Source organism: Saccostrea cucullata, unplaced genomic scaffold (genome assembly GCF_032062105.1).
Source record: "Saccostrea cucullata isolate Sc308-1 unplaced genomic scaffold, CSIRO_AGI_Scuc_v1 ctg95, whole genome shotgun sequence".
Lineage (NCBI taxonomy): Eukaryota > Metazoa > Mollusca > Bivalvia > Ostreida > Ostreidae > Saccostrea > Saccostrea cuccullata.
This window is the reverse complement of record NW_026928013.1, coordinates 73926-94829: the sequence shown is the minus strand read 5'-3', so window position 1 is coordinate 94829 and position 20904 is coordinate 73926. Positions and strand designations below refer to the sequence as shown.

General features: G+C 32.6%; 1 protein-coding gene across 1 annotated transcript; it reads right to left on the bottom strand.

The window, feature by feature from the left end:
• Window positions 1-1309: 1309 nt before the first annotated feature.
• Window positions 1310-6360, bottom strand: LOC134276166 (glutamine synthetase-like). Its single transcript, XM_062758437.1, has 7 exons — window positions 6236-6360; window positions 4539-4709; window positions 3594-3755; window positions 3312-3458; window positions 2755-2882; window positions 2277-2476; window positions 1310-2023 (listed from the first exon to the last, which is right to left on the bottom strand). Exons 2-7 carry the CDS (start codon window positions 4696-4698, stop codon window positions 1738-1740), a joined length of 1083 nt encoding a protein of 360 aa, XP_062614421.1. The 5' UTR covers window positions 4699-4709; window positions 6236-6360; the 3' UTR covers window positions 1310-1737.
• Window positions 6361-20904: the final 14544 nt, after the last annotated feature.

The following is a 20904-nucleotide window of genomic DNA, read 5'->3' as shown; positions in this document are numbered from 1 at the left end:
GGATTACTTTTTAGCAGAAACAAAAGAAAACAACAGCAAAATCTTCGCCAAACAAGTAATGTGCCATTTCTGACATGTCGAAGCAGTGAGCTCTATCAGTCAACGTGTTTGTATGGAGGAAATTCGAGTTTAAATCGACAACCTTGTTGAAATTAAAAATGTTATTTACTTGCACAATTTACTGTGTTGGTGTTAATTTATACATTTGCTTTATTGATTTAAATATATATTATGGAAGTTTAAAGCTTTATTCTGAAATTTAGATGTAATGTTCAAACGTTCCTTTGTGTTTTGAGTCTCGGGTAATTAGGAAAGATAACTCTTGAAAAAGGACTTTTTATACCAAATATTTTCTAAATTGGAATTTTCATTTCTTTAAAACATTCTTCATTCAATTTGTCACAAGCAATTCATTGAAATACATTCCTTGTCTCTTCAGAACTCATTTTAAAAATATTTTATGCGCAGATTAAAAAGATAATGACAATTATTGTTTTTTAGAAGAAAACTATTTTTTCTAATAAAATTAATATTATATATTATGAGGTATTTTCATTGTGTGTACTTGTCTAAGGAAGATGTCCATCGTTTGACACTGAAAGTTTTGAAATTCTGGAAATAATAAACTTGAAATAAAACATTTCACCAAAATAAAAAGAAAGTTAAAAAATTCTCTAAAAAATATTTACGATATCAATATCTCCATTTGGATATTTGGCATCTACATGATAAGTGGTGCTGTCATGAAATCTAAAATAAACTGTGGATGTAATGAGCCACCTTAAAGGTGTGTTCCTTGTGACAAGACCTTCGATACCAACAAATTTGACCTTGAACTTTGACTTGAAATTGAGAAACGTCAACCCCTCACCGTCAGCTGCCATACTGAGGCATCAGCGTTTCACAAACACATCTTGTTTTCAGAATATTACTCATTGTCTCCTCAAGTCCATTAGGTTTTTAAACGACCAAGTTTTATGACTTTATCAAATATTAATTTTTATTACCATTCCAACTGATTGAAATCACATTTACTGATTGAAATTACACAATTTCAGCATACTATGCAAGAGAGGAGACATGCCCATTAATCCCAGGAAGAGTTATCTCTCTTATCAGAAGGTAAGTGAACCCATTAATCCTCGTTTCCCAACATTACTTTCCTCCAATTTAATGACAACAATATATGCCTGGACCTTTGTGCAACATTGCACAAATAACTACAAATTTATATAATGGAGTTTCCCATTTCCACGACTGTTTTTCATTTTTATTGTAATTTATGAAATTATCATGTATAAAAAACAACTTTTTAAAATTTTAAGTAACAATTTATAATCATTTACATACATATAGTCACCTTTCATAATAACACAGAAGCCCACCTTGGAGATTCCATTGGATTCGTCAGATACAGTTGTGTAAAATGAGATTTGCTAAAACTATATACATGAAGATAAAAATATACATACATAACTTATGCAATATGATTTATGAATCAATGGTATGAAGAGCAGATCTTATATGAAAAAACATAATGCATAGATATATACAAAAATCTAATTTTAAAAACAAAAAATATGAACACTGTACAAAAAAAAAAAAAATAGAAGCCTGGTTTTCAACATACATGTAGGAAATATATAATGATCTCTTCCAAGTTTTTTTTTCCACATTACACAAAAATAAAACATACCGGACAATACACAGAAACAAACAAGTCAGCTGATTGGTCTCTTAGTCTATGCACGTGGTTCTGACTATGACCTCTGTTACGGAGTAAGGGTCACAGTTAGATGAAGGTCGTCTGTCTTCAAGGTAGCCTTTCTTATCCTCAGCTACATTACGGGGGATTCGGATACTGGCACCGCGATTAGCCACGCCCGCGGAGAAGTCGTGGATACTGGAGGTCTCGTGAAATCCTGTCAGACGCCTCTCGTTGTCTTTTCCTTCTTTCGGGTCGTAAGCTTTTATATGTCTGACGTGGTGTTTGGATAGTTTTTCTATGGCATCCTCAATGTGTCTGAAGACAAAGATAAAACATCATTATTTTCCATGATATTAAAAATGCTTGTCATAAACATTAAATAATTTAGTTTATCTAGTCAATACTCATAGATAATTAGCTGTAGCTGAGTCTATTTAGAGATTTTCAAATTACTTTGCTTTATTCCATGATGAAGACTTCTTTAGTTGTCAATGTATGACTATTTTGATCTACTTGCAAGAATCTAGACATCTCTGCTTACTTTACTGGGTGAACTTATTGCACTTACTTGATTCCCCCATCCTCTCTCATGGGGAGGGTACTGTAATTACAATGAGCCCCAGCACCATTCCAATCTCCCTCAATAGGCTTGGGGTCAAGGGTCACCACCACTCCGAAGTCTTCAGCTACCCTGTGTAATAAATAGCGTCCCACCCAGAGGTGGTCACCCATAGCAATTCCCTCACAGGGACCCACTTGGAACTCCCACTGTGAACCAAATAAACATTATATTAACATAACAAACAATGAAATTAAAATGTGTTTAACATAGCATTACCAACTATAGTACATGATACACAAATGTCTTTAATCACAAGATCATAGTCCTTTGGGCATTTGTATAAAATTTTCTAAAAGGGGGAGTTATATTGTAATTATTTTTTTAACTGCTTAACTGGTGATTCACCCTTCTTTTTTATTTCAAAACCGAGAGATGAACTCCAGTTTCTGACAATAATACTGTAATAAAAACTATTCTGCCGTACCTGGGCGGGCATGACCTCTGCGTTACAACCAGCAATTTTGACCCCAGCGTACAGACAAGCCCTGTAGTGAGCCTCGATGATGTCACGTCCATACACCTTGTTAGCTCCCACTCCACAGTAGTATGGACCTGAAAAATCAAAGGGTTCAAGGTCAGTACAGTTACAGATAGTATCTACAAGAGAGCAACTATTAAGGATGTTTAATTTTTGATGAATAGGGACAAGTTTCCTTCTGACTTAGATAAAAAAAAACTGTGTCACACAGAGCTTATATATTCCTAGTACATTTGACATGCAAACTTAACCCCAAAACCTGAATATAATATCAGTGATAAGAATTGGAACAAACTTACTAGGGAAAAAAACCCTCAGGTCAAATGTTTAGATATCTGATATGAATTCAGATTTTTACAATGGTGGCTTCATAAAATTTCCATTAGGAGAGATGAGAAAAGTACCGGTAGCTCATCCATGACAATTAAACAATCCACTTACTTCTGGTTCAATAATTAGTACATATAATCAATTTACTATCAAATGCTGTAAATAGAACATACCTTGAGGTCCTGGGAAACCATTTTTGGGCCAGCCGAACGGATGACCATCTGTATCTAACAGTGTGTATTCCTGTTCAATTCCGAACCATGGCTTCTTATCTTTGGCCTGTTCCATTACTTCATTACACGTCTTTCTACGATTTGTTTCTAAAATAAAAAAAATAAACAATGAAATACATTTTATTTATTTCTCCATATTCTTACTTTAAGTATTTTCAAAAACTGAAAAAGTTCATAAATTAATTTTTATTAACTGTTAATTTTTTACCGGTACATAATTACCTGCTGGTTTTTTGTTGTATTTGTAGACTTCACACAGCACCAGTTTATTTGGGTCCCTCCTGAATGGGTCTCTGAAGATGGCCACGGGGTAGAGGTACATGTCCGAATTTGATCCCTCAGCTTGGTATGTACTGGAGCCATCGTAGTTCCAAATGGGGCACTCTGAATCCAAGATAAATGTGAATTATTTACTACCAATATTTACCACTGAATAAATTCTATCAGATTTTTAATTAATTTTAGAAATATGCATATGTGTTCATTTTTCAGACCTCCCTTCCACTAGTCTAAAGTGCTTTTTAGAACAATAGTTTATAAGCAAATTAAAAAGTTTCTTTATTTTCAGTATTGTTCAAAATATGTTTCATTTGCGTAACATATGCTTCTTCCTCTATCGACCTGGTTGACTCTTACACGACTCTCATGTGTGCCAGAGTTCTTCTATTATAAGGTCAAGGACATATTTAAACATCAAACACGAAGGCATAAAACTACCATGAGAAAATTAGTCATGCTGAAATGGTCAACAATCAAGCAATAATAAGTTTAGAAACATACTATGCAAATTGTATTATAATTTTATTCCACTTAAATTTTCTTGTTAGTCATAGTAAGTGCATATAGGTCACATGTAAAAGCTCATAAAATGTTGACACAAAATATATCCTCTCGGAAAAACAATTATAATGATTCATGGGAAAAGCTAACATGCAGTTCAATGGTACCATGTGTGTCTTGTCAGTGAACCACATCTTTTAATGGGTATCAAAGTCTATGTGTGTGGGCAAGATTTAATTATGATAAATAGCCTCTTAGATGTTTTCAATAAGCCACTAAAATTAGCTTATGATTGAAGCCTGTGGAACAATATCTGTATTGAAACTGATAGATAATAAATATTACTTTTTTTAAACTGATAAGAAAAATCAATACTTCATATCATACCTTTGGGATCCTTGGGTTCAAAGTCCAGGGTCTTGCATTTGGAGCGGACCCCCTCCCCCGTGCCGTCTATCCAGATGTACTCACACATGACCTTATTGTCCAGGGGCAGGTCCATGTAGCGGTCAAAGACCGTCTTATTGGTCTGAGCTGTGTACGACATTTTGTCAGTTTCTGAAGAAAAATAACCAATTATCTATAAATAGAAATATTACTTTTTAATGTTTTTATTTCAATTATAAGCAATGGGTTTTATCTGGGAAAACAATTTAAATTCTAATATAAATTAAAAAGTTTTATTTTGGCAATAAATATCATAAATACACATCCAAATACTTTAAAAGGAATAACTTTTCGCATGCAAGTTTTGCTGCAATCCTATGCTTTGTTAAATTGATTTCCCAGAAGTTAATTAAGGATCAGTCTCCTAAACAAAGGGCATACAGAAAAAAATTGTTAACCAGGTTATTCCTTTATAAGCATGACAATTATCTTGATGCAGATCTAGGATGTTGACAGTCAGAATAAAAAAATCTTCATTTTTTGCAGTGTTCTAATTTTACTATCCAAATCTGATCATGACCAGATTTTAACGTTGGGGGTCGGGTTGGCAAGAATGGCGAGTCCTATTCAAAGTTTTTATGTTTACTCTGCTTAAAAAATGATTCATCGATATATCTATCAATTCTCTCAAATATCAAAAGACAGCTAGTAGACTTTCTTTGATGTTCAATTTTCTTCTTTCTGCCATCAACAGAATGAGGCTAAACTCAGAATTTCTTTATATTTCAAAAAGAACAATGATGCTTACCAATTCATGGTTTAATAGAAGAAGCATTTTATTTTTAATTTGTTTTTAAACTAAGAAAAGTGTTGTCACATCTTTCTTTTTCGGATAATGAACTCTCCCTCAGTAACCTGACGTAATAACCTATATTTTGCCATTGCACAAAGTGATTCCATTGCCTGATCATGCTGCTCTCTCGTGCAGAACTAGGCCTAAGTCAAACTCTTTCCTTGATTATTTTAGCTATGTTGAACAGCCTCAGTGAATTCTTTTTTACTATTATAATGTTCACAAGTTTATCATTTTTGAATATCTAAACTATTTTCATAAGTTGACTTTATTTAAAATTCTTTTAATTGTAAAAAATTTAGGCATGTTTCCATTGTAAAATCAGGGACCCCTAGTAAAATAAATTATTTTACTGATCAAAGACATTAATATTACTTTTCTTTAAAAAAAAAAAGAACTTGCTAGATGTTCTACAATCGAGTGTTAATGCCCCACCCCATAAATTACACAACCCCTGTACGGCGTCCGTTTTATATAATTTAGCGCTTTGTGTCAGTGTAACCATCTATCTCACGTCCTTGACCTTAAGAAATCAGCTGTTTCTGTTATGTGCAGCTGTTGACGTGAAATATATAGTGAACTGCTTATCATTAACTCGTCTTACAGTTCTAATTATGCATCTTAAACGTGTGTTAAAATCTTTAAAAAGCAAAAATGCAATATCCACTTGAAGAATACTGTTTTTGAAAACCTCGGTAAAATTATTTTTCGTGGGAAAACTGATTACTCATTTTGCACGATTTCCCGTCATGAATTATTAAATTATGGTAACATTATATCATTTGCATTAAAGAGCCATAATAAGAAAGAATTACACTTAAGTTTGAAAAATGCATTTTCTTACCTTAGAATATGAATTCCGTGTTGACACGATCTGTTTCTTTTACTATTTGAGTAAATTTCCGAGAGTTTAGAGCAAAACTTCATTATCTGTACACGCTAGTCGCTGATTGGTCGAAGTCAAATTCTCGATTTCAATTGGCTAATGCCCATTCTGAGCCAATGAATAAATATTAGTGTCACGCGTGCTGTGGCTGGATTTTTGTTTTGTTTTTTCCAAATCAATAAATTGCGTTCAAGAAGCATTTTATTTATTAGATTGTAATAGAATAACTGCAAGGAACCTTCTCCCCATAAAAAAGAAATTGAATAAAATAAATAGGTCTACAAGATGTGCATAAACACCGATTTTCCTGACTATAGTCTATGCCTATGACAGGTTGACCATACCTGCACGTGTCTATTGCGCTCATGTGCAGCATGAGTGGTTAATTAATTACGTAACGTAACTTTGTACCAGAGGTACATGTATATTTTCTTGTGAAGAATAAATATATATTGCAGGGATAGTTCATATTTAGGTCCCCGGATCTGGACAGTGGTTAGTTCAGTCAGGTGTTAAAAAGATGTGAACACTGTTCATGTGTATCCAGAGGTGATAAGGATTTTATGGACATGCCATGGCTGGAATCTCTAATTAATTAAGGACGTAAATAAGGATAATGTATTATTATGAATTCAAGACGGAGTTTAATGGTCTGAATGAATGAAGCATTTTTTCAAGAGCCCCATCAGCCCTTGGAACAAAAATTCTTGGGGGGTATATGAATTGGCAAAATCGTTGAGGAAAACGACTGTAACTTCGTAATTACAGGGAACAAAGTATATACTTGGAATATATCTAATAAAAAAGCAAATTTTTTGGGCAACAAAAGAAAAAAAAGAAAGCAAAAAAAATATATTCAAGGTTAGTGCATGAGAGGATGTTTAATTCAAATTTTGCAATTTCTTGCATGTAGAAAAAAAAATTAACCCAATATTTTTACAGGAAAGGTTATTTCCATAATGATAAATGCATTTTTTAACTGTTCAGAGGACTAACTGACTAAAAAAGAAAACACACATGGAATCATCAACATTATTTGATGATTTTCCTATATGTATGTATATTTAGGTTCCAAAATCTGGAAATCCAACGTATATACCACACGTGACTGAAATTTTGATTTTTTTAAAAATAATTCGACCACAACACATATGTGGGGTCTTTTAAGCCAGGTCAGACTTGTTTTGGTCACTGGAAAGTAGGTCAAAACGGTCGTAAAGTCTGTACTTGGACGGTTAAATTCTTCACCTTCATAAAATTGTTTACTATTTATATGAATATGCGAAAAAAACTACGAAGGTAGCTCGATCTGAGGTTAAAAAGATTGTCCATGTTAAAAAACTGCGTGGACAACAATTGAGAAATACTATAATTATATTCGACTGACTTGTTTTCAAAAAAGAAACGAAAGTTATGTTAGCTGCAATTCAATTTTATATATGATAAATTTGATTCATTTCAAATGGTTGGGGAAGGGGTTAACAATCATATACATGTATCAAGTTATCTAAATATCACGTTTTAACTAAACACTTTACTAGCTTTAAAAATAATTTAGGAAGATTAAAATAATTTTAATCAGATTGCACAATTTTCAAACCTGCACCAGAATCTTTACATTTTACATAAACAAATGCTTTTGAAATACACTTTGACTTCGATGTAAATATTGCCGTTTGTCATGATCAAGATCAGGTAATTATAACGGTGCCTATACAATGGGATATACAATGGTCAACAGTATGTGCGCATGCAAATTTTAGCATCATTCGTCAATATATGATACATGTGGATAACAGTGAGCAATTACAACTGCTGCTCCTATCTGCGTGAGCACCTATATGTATTTATTTACCCGAGTGAAAAAAAATACACTAATGAAATTGTAGCGGCTAGGCTATTTATAATATCTTGATAATTTATAGGTTTTACATTTTGCTAGTATATTGCTTAATGCATTATAAGTAAACTGGTAAATTGTTCATCAAAAGACAAGTTTTCTGTTCAAAGCAGATAGCCTGGAATGCATATTAAGTATAGAGGAAATTAATATAGAGGAAACTACTGGTACGTTATATAATCATTTCGAAATGTAGGGAAAGTCAGTGTATATATTTTATATTTCACTTTAGAAGAGAAAGAAAGAGAGAATGTAAAATATATGCTGGAATAACAACTTTGTGTATCTTATACCCCATTCATACGACTATATTTGTGTGCCATGTTGTTGTATTGAAATCAGACCAAAACTGTAGGAGGCGTAGCATTTTTGAAAAGAAAAAAAGGTTTACAGACGGACAGACATGAGAGCTGTAGACGGACGGACTCCTTACTATCGCATTTAAGCTCTTCTGGTCTAGCTCTGACCCGTAAAGAGCTAAAAATGAAGAAGAATTACAATTTTCCTTTGGCAAACTTAAACTCCATTGCAAACTTAACCACAACTTACCTATATTCGTGTATACATATAGTAAAACGCATTTTGTCCAACATGTGATCTTGTTATTTTTACATCAATGAGTTCATGCTGAGTCCAGTTGTACGATCCATTGATGTCGGTTGTAGTAAACAACTTGTATATAATTTATTTATTGACAGGATTCTAGTAAACATGCATTTTGTCGGACTGTTTTATTGAAACCGAAAAATGCCTGGAAATATTCGACTCTTTAGGTCATCTTTCTATACATTGATTATATTATAACCAGCTAGATTTTGGTTATAAGTTATGAATATTGATTCCTGGACTATATCCGTTTTAGAGGGTAAACGGGGAAGAAGGAATGTTGGCGGGTAAAACTAAGTAGTGGTGCTGTGGTGCCGTAATGAAACGTAAATGCATTGGCGTCGGAAGCAAATTGAAAGTGGGGTAGAATTATCAAGAAATCAACTTTTTTTGTAACTTTCAAAAAAACCTGACAAGCAAAAAAAAAAATAGAAATGGAAATATATTTCCCAAATCAGAAAATCCTATTTCGTGGGGGGGGGGGGGGGGGGGGGTTTAGGTGAAAGTATTTTTCTTCCAAACACCAACACTTCTCCCAATTTTAACCTATACTAACACATACTAAGACGTATCTGTGGAAAGTGGGGGCTAAATCACATGTTCAATGTCTAATAAGTATATATTTGTAAAAAAGTCTTAGTGTAGCCCCCCGGTTGTGTGCCTATGAAATGGTAAAGGTGCCGTATTCCCTATGGTCTTCCAAAATAAAGTCCAAGAATTGGTAAATCAGGTTTCCAAATTTATTAAAGATGATGGTAAATAACAAACATGAATTTTAACAATATCTTACGAGACTTCATCGAGTTGGATGTGGCCGGTAGAGCCAGAAACTGAAGAGATTATAATGGACATAGATATTTGTAAGATTAAGAGTAAACAATAATTGACTTTTGACACTAGTTGAGTTAATTGATGGACAGTTGTGTTTTTTTTTATAGAATGAACATGAAAGAGGTTATAAAGTAATTATACAAATAAAGTTTTGGTAAAGGATTAACAAATCCCGAGGCATTAACACCTAACGAGCAACAGTTATTTTGACAGAGTCACAGAGTGTCAATTGGAATGTCTTAATCCTATTTCAAGGGAATGAGATAAATAAGACAGGCACGTAGCATCGTTTTTGAAAGTGGGGGGGGGGCAACCAGAGAAAAATTTTTTTTACTTACCTGAAAAAGTTGACAAGCAAAAAAAAAAAAAAAAGAAACAAAAACAAAAACAAAAAAACCAAAATTAAAAGTTTGCCCAAACTCGAAAATCCTATTTCGTGTGTGTGTGTCTTCCTATCACTTCCAATTTTTTTCCCCTACAACCCTTGATGTACTATATAAAAAAGTTATTTAATGAACATTTACTATAGTAAAGGTAATGTTGGGGGAAAAAGTGGGGGGGCCAGGCCCCCCCTGGCCCCCCAGTTGCTACGTCACTGTAAGACTCAATTTACTACAAATAAGAACATATTAAAAACAGATAGAGAATTTCCCAGATAAATGTCCAAATTTAGTATAAAACATTAAAAAGTTATTTCAATTCAAAAATGTTAATTTTGCTCGGTGATAATATAATGTCATGCATAATTTTTTTAAAAATCCTTTTCTCTGCTTCTTGGTATTATTTAACCAAATTAAGTGCATGGTTATGATAAGCAAGGATGTCTCTTCCAAAATTGTGAAATTCATGGTCCCAGGGTCGGGGTTCTGGTGAAAGGGGGCTCTATTGATTATGTAGTGAAAAGGTATAATTCCTTTTTAAATCATCTTTTCAGCTTCTGGTTATAATGCAAACAAAGCAAGTGAACAGTTATGATAAGCAAGGATGCTTCTTCCAGTATTGAGTTTCATGGCCCCTGAGAGATGTTCTGGTGTAAGGGTGAGCTCTATTGATAAATTAGTGAAACCTGAATTATATTGAATAATCCTCACTTCTTAGTAATCAAACAGGAGACGAATTTCATTACTTACTGGAAATCTAATGTATATATTACCGTATGTAGTATTCGAGAAGATTTTTTGTTGCAAAAATACTATGTCCATCCAAATATTATAAAATTCTGTCATTTGATGGCAAGTACTGCTCCAGAATTCTTAAGAAAATTGTTTAGATTTATCACCAAAATTTTTGACACCGTCTGTCCTCCTGTAATATCTGCTCGTCCATAATTATTGTAAATATGTATATATGTACCTCTACCCATACATATGGTTTATGAGAGAATATATGAATGAATGGAAAAAGTTTGTTATGGGTTATTTTGACAAGATCTTTCAATGGGTTTAAATATTTTTGACCTTGACCTCAGTCAGTTTGATCCGTTTTTCAAAAACTTTAACCTTGGCCATAATTGTTGAAAGTTAGATTAGGGCTTTCATATTTCACACATGTATTCCTTGTGATATGTCCTTTCTCTGGATACCAACAATTTGACCTTTTGACCTTGACTTTTCACTTGCATTATAAAAACCTCAATCTTTGCCATAGGCTGCCATACGGGGGCTTCAGTGTTCACAAACACATCTTGTTTTTATTATTTTAATGGACTTATTAGTTGGAATACTGTTTGTAACCTCCATATTTCACCAATCAGTTTATTCTCTACTCTATGGATCCATTATACTCAGATGACAGTTAGCCTTTTGATTATTAAAGATTTGTATAGAAATATATTTTTAAGGATATAATAAGATTGTCTGAAACTTGAACAAATCTCTCTCTCTCTCTCTCTCTCTCTTTCTGAATAATCAGAGATTTCTTATTTCAGTAAAAGGTTGAAATTGTACAAATGTACATAAATAAATAAAAAATAAAGAAAATTATAGAATAATTTCTGTCTAATATTGAATTAAATTTCACTAGTATTGTACGATAGGGTTTTTTTTTTCTTTGCAACTATTAAATGACTAGGTATGGTAACTGCCGACTTTGGTCCCTTATCTTAAAAAATCAAAACAGTTCAAAATGTGATACTGAGTAGTTTGCAATTAAGAATTTTAAATGATGCTTATTTTTTCATGCAAAAACCAACATTATTTCTAATTCAAATTTCAAAGCATACATGGGGGTCACAACAGGATGACGAAGGAGAATATTCAAGGGCTCTACTTTTTTTTCAGTTCTGGTGGAATTTTTTCTTTGGTATTCTTTTCTCTTCGGGAAACATAAAGCACTAGCTTCACTGTAGAATTTTCATATTTCTGCATGAACTATGTAAATAATGTGCTTTAGAATTACATAGTTCTATGTATTATTTGTAAGAAAAAGAAATCTTTTATATGCATTTGCATGAGTTTGTACTGTTCTTTCAATCTCAATGAATAAACACATGTCGATCTCTAATGGCGACATCTGGGCGTGCTTTCCCTTTCAAACATCAGGGAGACTGGTTCTTTTGTTGAAACCGTATAAAACGAGGTTTCTATCCCTAGGAACTGGCACAAAAGAGATCCTTCACTGGGTCACAAGAACAAGTAGATCCTTCACTTGGCTCAATGGTCTCTCAGGGGACGTTACACAACTAAACAATTGACAAGTCGCAGTTAACTTATAAAATTTGATTTAGGAATTATATTTCAGAATTTCTTGGGTAGTCAATAGTCTTGAAAGATAAGGTGGTTGAAAGGTTTATATACTGGCCTTATAAACTATAATGATGTTTGATCGAATTTTGATCGATACCTTTGTAAAAATTAAAACCAAAGTTTCTCGTCGTGTTGAATTCGATAAAAAGATATTGAATTGCACCAAAGTTCTTTCATCGTAAAAAAAATTATTGCTCATCCTATAGCAATGCTTGATTCGATACAAATACATTATTTAAATAGCTTTATTCAATTTTTTAGTATCGAAAACAACAATGTTTGTACATTTTTTCCTTACACGGCTTTTTAGCGCTTGTACAACAGAGTTTTGGATGTGCGGTAGATTTTGCATTTTAGCTCCCTCGTCACAAAATTGAATACGTGCACTTGTAATTGTAAATATTTTCAATTTAAAAAATAGGACATCTTGCGTGTATACGAAACTTCCGCGTTATGACGTGAAAAAATTATTTTTCTAACCTACGAAAATGAGCCCAATGGGCTTTCGTACTTGTAGCGTGTTTTATTTGAAAACTAAAAATTTAATGATTTAAAGTCTAGCTATGGGTAAGATTATAAATGTACTTTTTTTCAAATAAGCAAATTATTCAGTTTTGTTTAGCAGTCTTCTTTTGTTGAAGAGAGATTATGTTGGTAAAGAAATATCAAGCCAATCATTTATAAATTTTTATTAAACGACAATATTATTGTAAACTTATTCTTAAGTACAAGTATACAGTTTTATCGAAACATCAATAACCCAAGAATAAGATTTTTTCTTTTGGAAAAATGAGTCAGAACACCGCAGCGGTTCAGATAATATTATTTTGATCAATACATGCATTATCCTTTCTCTTTATTTACCATCTCCAAAATTCCACATGCAACAAAAGAGAGTCGTGTACATTACATGTACTTTGGCCTTGACCTTTGAGTCTTTTGACCTTGACCTTTGAGTCTTTTGACCTTGACCTTTGAGTCTTTTTCGTTTCTTCTCCTGAAAAATTGTTGCAAATTAACGAGGCCCGATCTAGTTGAAAATTACGAAAACGGAATGATAAAAAATTTTAATTCTTGGAAATATATTTGATTGTTTTATGCTTAGAAAAATTAGAATGAAATTTTGTTACCTTGCCTTTATTGTAGTCAAATGGGGGCACTGTCAAGATATGGACCATTTGTCGTGTTTTTATACACAATTACATACTAAAACTCTTCAATAAACAAAGAAATTTATAAATTAAAAAAATACATGATGAAATTCTTTGTTTTTCACATATATCATGCAATTTTCATTCTTCTTATAAAAAATGAAAAGAAAATTGGAGGTAGCCTTTATTGCAGTGAAAAGGGGGCATGTCAAAACACAAAATTTGGATTTATTCTATCCAACTACGTATTTTATAGGTCGCAATGGGTTTACATAACACCAACAAACGATTGCAATACTGTATTAGTTTCTAAAAGATAAATAATTCTTACATTATGAAATAATTTTCTTGCCATGCTTTATTTTTCTCTTAACACGCGACGTTGTTTTACGTGGAAAAAAGGGGTAGATGGAGGAGGGAGGGGGGTAAAGGCGACAAAATTACGATTTTTACTAATATCATGTAATATATAGAAAAATAAAATATTTCGGGGGGTGCATTTATATGATTTATATACTTATTTTATTTTTTAAAACTGAAGATAATCCATGCATATTAATGTCCGCAATAAAAAAGAGTGTGTATAAACACTTCGACATTTCAAAGAGAAAGACTAAAATCCTTTACTTTTGGTTGCAGTGTTTGTTTTTTTAAACTCACAAATTGAAATAAAACAAGATAAAATTAATGAATCTGTACCAAAGAAATTGATCCCTCAAAATTAATAAGGTTCCAAAGTTGTTTATTAATTTAAATATTAAAAAAGAAATAATAGAAATGCCAGCTTTCAATGCACAGTCTATAGAGCTACCAGGTAAGCAAGATCAGCGAAACATTTTAGCGCAATTTTACGTCATTTTAATTGTGACGTTATTGTGTTCAATTGTGACGGCAGTCAAGGGTATTGTGACGTGCCTGAGTCGACGCTGCGTTAAAACGTATGCGCAGATCATGTAGATTGGGCCTCGTTAAATGAACAGACATCAAAAAGTATTTTCTACATGTAGTCACGGCATGAGCTAGTCACAACACAACATTTCGATTGGGTATGGACACAGAGGCACTGGGTGACTACAGCACAATATGATATTCCATTTCTGTATATACTAGAAGACTGTCTCTGTTGCAACTTCACTGACCACCATGTAATCACCAACGTCATATTTGGACGAAAACGGTGCACAGTGCACGTTGGGAAACTGGTTTTCGGACATGAAGGTCATTTCAAGGGCTTGTCATTACACCAAGATAATTGTTAATTGAAGTGAATTCCACTATTTTAGGAAAGATTGTATATTGGATTCTAGTGCCAATTATCGTTAGGCAAATGTCCAATAAACAAACGGGAATAAGAAGTTGTGCATTAGCAATTTGTTCTTATGTAGGCCTATACTAGTATTCCACCAATTCACCTCGTGCGTAGCATCTTTGTTCTAGAGTACCTTGGGTTATCGTGTCATCGTGCACTTGTTATGTATGCAGAATCCCCTAGAGAAGTTTCTTCTGACATTTCTTGGTATGTGATGTCTATGCACTCCTACATGTATATATAAAATTGTCTACGAAAGTCAGACAACACGTTCTTCAAAAATGTCGTTTTTAATTTTCCAATGTTCAACAGATTTGAAAATGATTACGTAACAAATTATTGACTTTAGATTGAAAATTAATAATGGGTTTTAATTTCATTAAAAGACATTTCAAAAACAATTTTAACAGTGAGCTTTAATATCTATTTAAGATATTTTTTATATATCACAAAAAAGATTTCATCAAAAGTTACATTTTGGAATCATGGCACAATGTTGATCCCACTACCCGCTAAAGGTACTAGGTGAACTCATGTTGTGTTCAAGAACTTGTGTGCTAGTGACGAATAAATGATTTTATTTTCATTTCCGAGCATAAAGAATCGAAAAATGTGTGTAAAGTCTTAAATTAATGGCAGAGGAAAGAAATAATTTATTGTATTATATCTCTTATACTCGGGAAGAAATGCGAATAGAACCCTTAATCAAGTTTAAAGGCGATGCTTTCGTCTTTTTTTTTTTTTTTAATTTTATTCGAAGCAAGTTGCGCGTTGTAACGCGAATTTTTTTTAAACCTTATTAAATGTAAATGATAACTGTTGTCATGTTGTTTTATTCATGTATATAATCAAAGCGGTAGATCTCCACTCTTCCTCTTACATATGAGGATACCTTTGAGAGATGTTTTATCATTTCAAAAAAGAAACACTGACATCAAAATATAGCTCTTCTGGTTCACAGGCTCAAAGAGCTAATGGCCATTATGATTGGCCAAATTTCAAAACTTCTTATTCAATTATTGTCAAAGTTCTTTGTCACAGAGTACCCTTAGCACAAGGACTCTCTTTGCACTATAAAAAATAGCGACGTGACCCTTAAACAAGGGGAGAAAATTAGGGAAATATTAAAAAAAATAAATTGTCCAAGGCATTACAACAAAGGTTGACGACTCAGGTCATTTTAAAGTTGATCTTAAATTATGATTTGTTAAAAATAAATTTGTTGGTTGACAAAACGCATCATTAAAAAAAACTTCTTCTATTGTAGCTGCAGATCTGGTCGTCCACCTCAATATTTTTTTGACCAGCAAGCTACAGATCTGCAGCTATTTCTATTGATAATTGTAATGGCTAATAATTATAAACAATTTCAAACTCAATGGTTTCCGTAGCAGGTTTCTCAAAACAATTTACCAAATCTATAAATAGAAATTTTAAAAGTTTGCAGATGCATGGAAAAATACCCACGTTTAAGTACAGAGGAACGACAAGAGTCTTAAACACTCAGTAATCTGAACTTTTTATCTACTAGTTAATAGAGTCGTGATTCTATAGAGGTTTGATTCACTGCTCGTAAATTACACATGTAAAAGTACGTATTACTTATTTTGAAGGAAAACTCAAAGCTAAATAAAAATGCAGGCGTTGTCAAGAACGAATAATTAATCAAGCAAAGCACTCAGAGAGAAATAGCTGTCGTATAAGCATCATTTTATAACAAATTAACATCAAAGATTATATACAAAGTGGGGATATATTTTCACTATTCCCCGACATCTTATGCAAATTGTTTACACGTAAAACTCTCTTCCATCTATAATTTGACAGATTTGATGATAACAAACAAAATGCATAAGATGAATACACGTGTTACCGAGTTACCGAGAAAATAACATTACACAACCAATGCAACTTAATTCTGTTAAAACTTCGATAAAAAGACCAGGATGCAACTTACATAATGAAAAAAATGAATATTTGTCATTCAATTTAGCCAAGTTAAAAAAAACCCTTTTGTTCAAGTAAATACAGAGCTTTCTCGCGTCAAAAGGACCCGGACATTTGATCTCTGGGTATGATAAAACCATCATCAGTCATAATGTTTAAAAAGATGAAAAGTTGCTGACTATATTTTTCAATGTTTAGTTCCTAAAAATAAGTTGTATACACTGCGTAACACAACTCGAGTTATAAATATTAAATGAAGCATGTTGACCCAAGGGAGAAATTTAAATTAAGTTTCAAGTAAAATTAAAATTGAATTTCAAATAAGAAGAGAGATGAACGACCTAAAGAAACACATAAGCGAGAGAGAGAGAGAGAGAGAGAGAGAGAGAGAGAGAGAGAGAGAGAGAGAGAGAGAGAGAGAGAGAGAGAGAGAGAGAGAGAGAGAGAGAGAGAGAGAGAGAGAGAGAGAGAGAGAGAGAGAGAGAGAGAGAGAGAGAGAGAGAGAGAGAGAGAGAGAGAGAGAGAGAGAGAGAGAGAGAGAGAGAGAGAGAGAGAGAGAGAGAGAGAGAGAGAGAGAGAGAGAGAGAGAGAGAGAGAGAGAGAGAGAGAGAGAGAGAGAGAGAGAGAGAGAGAGAGAGAGAGAGAGAGAGAGAGAGAGAGAGAGAGAGAGAGAGAGAGAGAGAGAGAGAGAGAGAGAGAGAGAGAGAGAGAGAGAGAGAGAGAGAGAGAGAGAGGAACAATTATACGAAACTTCCCTTCTCCGATAAATGAATCAGGATCTGTCTCTGGAAGCTACGGAAGCGTATTAGTGCCACGCAATTTTTTTTTAAAGTTGGTAATTCCAACTTTAATGTTGGTAATTCCAACTTTAAAGTTGGTAATTCCAACTTTAAAGTTGGTAATTCCAACTTTAAAGTTGGTAATTCCAACTTTAATCTTGGCTTTTCCAACTTTAAAGTTGGTAATTCCAACTTTAATCTAGGCTTTTCTAACTTTAAAGTTGGTAATTCCAACTTTAATCTTGGCTTTTCCAACTTTAAAGTTGGTAATTCCAACTTTAAAGTTGGTAATTCCAACTTTAATCTTGGTAATTCCAACTTTAATCTTGGCTTTTCCAACTTTAATCTTGGCTTTTCCAACTTTAAAGTTGGTAATTCCAACTTTAAAGTTGGTAATTCTAACTTTAATCTTGGCTTTTCCAACCTTAAAGTTGGTAATTCCAACTTTAATCTTGGTAATTCCAACTTTAAAGTTGGTAATTCCAACTTTAATCTTGGCTTTTTCAACTTTAATCTTGGTAATTCCAACTTTAATTGGTAATTCCAACTTTAAAGTTGGTAATTCCAACTTTAAAGTTGGAAAAGCCAAGATTAAAGTTGGAATTACCAACTTTAAAGTTGGAAAAGCCAAGATTAAAGTTGGAATTACCAACTTTAAAGTTGGAATTACCAACTTTAAAGTTGGAAAAGCCAAGATTAAAGTTGGAATTACCAACTTTAAAGTTGGAAAAGCCAAGATTAAAGTTGGAATTACCAACTTTAAAGTTGGAATTACCAACTTTAAAGTTGGAAAAGCCAAGATTAAAGTTGGAATTACCAACTTTAAAGTTGGAAAAGCCAAGATTAAAGTTGGAATTACCAAGATTAAAGTTGGAATTACCAATTTTAAAGTTGGAAAAGCCAAGATTAAAGTTGGAATTACCAACTTTAAAGTTGGAATTACCAAGATTAAAGTTGGAATTACCAACTTTAAAGTTGGAAAAGCCAAGATTAAAGTTGGAATTACCAACTTTAAAGTTGGAAAAGCCAAGATTAAAGTTGGAATTACCAACTTTAAAGTTGGAAAAGCCAACTTTAAAGTTGGAAAAGCCAAGATTAAAGTTGGAATTACCAACTTTAAAGTTGGAATTACCAACTTTAAAGTTGGAATTACCAAGATTAAAGTTGGAATTACCAACTTTAAAGTTGGAAAAGCCAAGATTAAAGTTGGAAAAGCCAAGATTAAAGTTGGAAAAGCCAAGATTAAAGTTAGAATTACCAACTTTAAAGTTGGAATTACCAACTTTAAAGTTGGAAATTACCAACTGTAAAGTTGGAAAAGCCAAGATTAAAGTTGGAAAAGCCAAGATTAAAGTTGGAATTACCAAGATTAAAGTTGGAATTACCAACTTTAAAGTTGGAAAAGCCAAGATTAAAGTTGGAATTACCAACTTTAAAGTTGGAATTACCAAGATTAAAGTTGGAATTACCAACTTTAAAGTTGGAAAAGCCAAGATTAAAGTTGGAATTACCAACTTTAAAGTTGGAAAAGCCAAGATTAAAGTTGGAATTACCAACTTTAAAGTTGGAAAAGCCAACTTTAAAGTTGGAAAAGCCAAGATTAAAGTTGGAATTACCAACTTTAAAGTTGGAATTACCAACTTTAAAGTTGGAATTACCAAGATTAAAGTTGGAATTACCAACTTTAAAGTTGGAAAAGCCAAGATTAAAGTTGGAAAAGCCAAGATTAAAGTTGGAAAAGCCAAGATTAAAGTTAGAATTACCAACTTTAAAGTTGGAATTACCAACTTTAAAGTTGGAATTACCAACTGTAAAGTTGGAAAAGCCAAGATTAAAGTTGGAAAAGCCAAGATTAAAGTTGGAATTACCAAGATTAAAGTTGGAATTACCAACTTTAAAGTTGGAAAAGCCAAGATTAAAGTTGGAATTACCAACTTTAAAGTTGGAAAAGCCAAGATTAAAGTTGGAATTACCAACTTTAAAGTTGGAAAAGCCAAGATTAAAGTTGGAATTACCAAGATTAAAGTTGGAATTACCAACTTTAAAGTTGGAAAAGCCAAGATTAAAGTTGGAATTACCAACTTTAAAGTTGGAAAAGTCAAGATTAAAGTTGGAATTACCAACTTTAAAGTTGGAATTACCAACTTTAAAGTTGGAAAAGCCAAGATTAAAGTTGGAATTACCAACTTTAAAGTTGGAATTACCAACTTTAAAGTTGGAAAAGCCAAGATTAAAGTTGGAAAAGCCAAGATTAAAGTTAGAATTACCAACTTTAAAGTTGGAATTACCAAGATTAAAGTTGGAATTACCAACTTTAAAGTTGGAAAAGCCAAGATTAAAGTTGGAAAAGCCAAGATTAAAGTTGGAAAAGCCAAGATTAAAGTTGGAATTACCAAGATTAAAGTTGGAATTACCAACTTTAAAGTTGGAAAAGTCAAGATTAAAGTTGGAATTACCAACTTTAAAGTTGGAAAAGCCAAGATTAAAGTTGGAATTACCAACTTTAAAGTTGGAATTACCAACTTTAAAGTTGGAAAAGCCAAGATTAAAGTTGGAATTACCAACTTTAAAGTTGGAAAAGTCAAGATTAAAGTTGGAATTACCAACTTTAAAGTTGGAATTACCAACTTTAAAGTTGGAAAAGCCAAGATTAAAGTTGGAATTACCAACTTTAAAGTTGGAAAAGCCAAGATTAAAGTTGGAATTACCAAGATTAAAGTTGGAATTACCAACTTTAAAGTTGGAAAAGCCAAGATTAAAGTTGGAATTACCAACTTTACAAAAAATATAACGTGGCACTAATACGCTTCCGTAGGAAGCAGATTTACTTCTCTTCCGTAAAATATTTCTCATGCTTATAAATTATTTTTACCACCTCATAATACAACTACATAATACCTGTATAAAGGCGTAGAAGACATCACATTAGACTTTCATTAGATAAATGTTAAAAGTAAGCATTACATCATAAGGCAGAGTACATAAGTACTAAACAAAAACAAACATGTAGGTGAATAACCTTTGAGGAGAGAGAGAGATTTCGATTTTTTTGTTTTCGTTTTGTTTTATAACTCGAAAAAAGAGAATATAATTAGTTGGCAAAATTGCGTAACTTGTAACAGTAAAAGACACCGAGTCGCCAATTTTTTAGCCATTTTATTCTTTTTGGCTACATCATCATGTACTTTTCCATCAATTCGCACATAGCTCCAATAATGTGATGGTGTTGTACAAAATTCATATATAAATTTCCAATACTGGCCGATTCCGACTGCATTCCATAATATACCGTAATTTTGAAAAGTAACACAAAAATATGAAATGTTTGATCAAGAATTTTTTATAAAGAAAAAGTTGTTT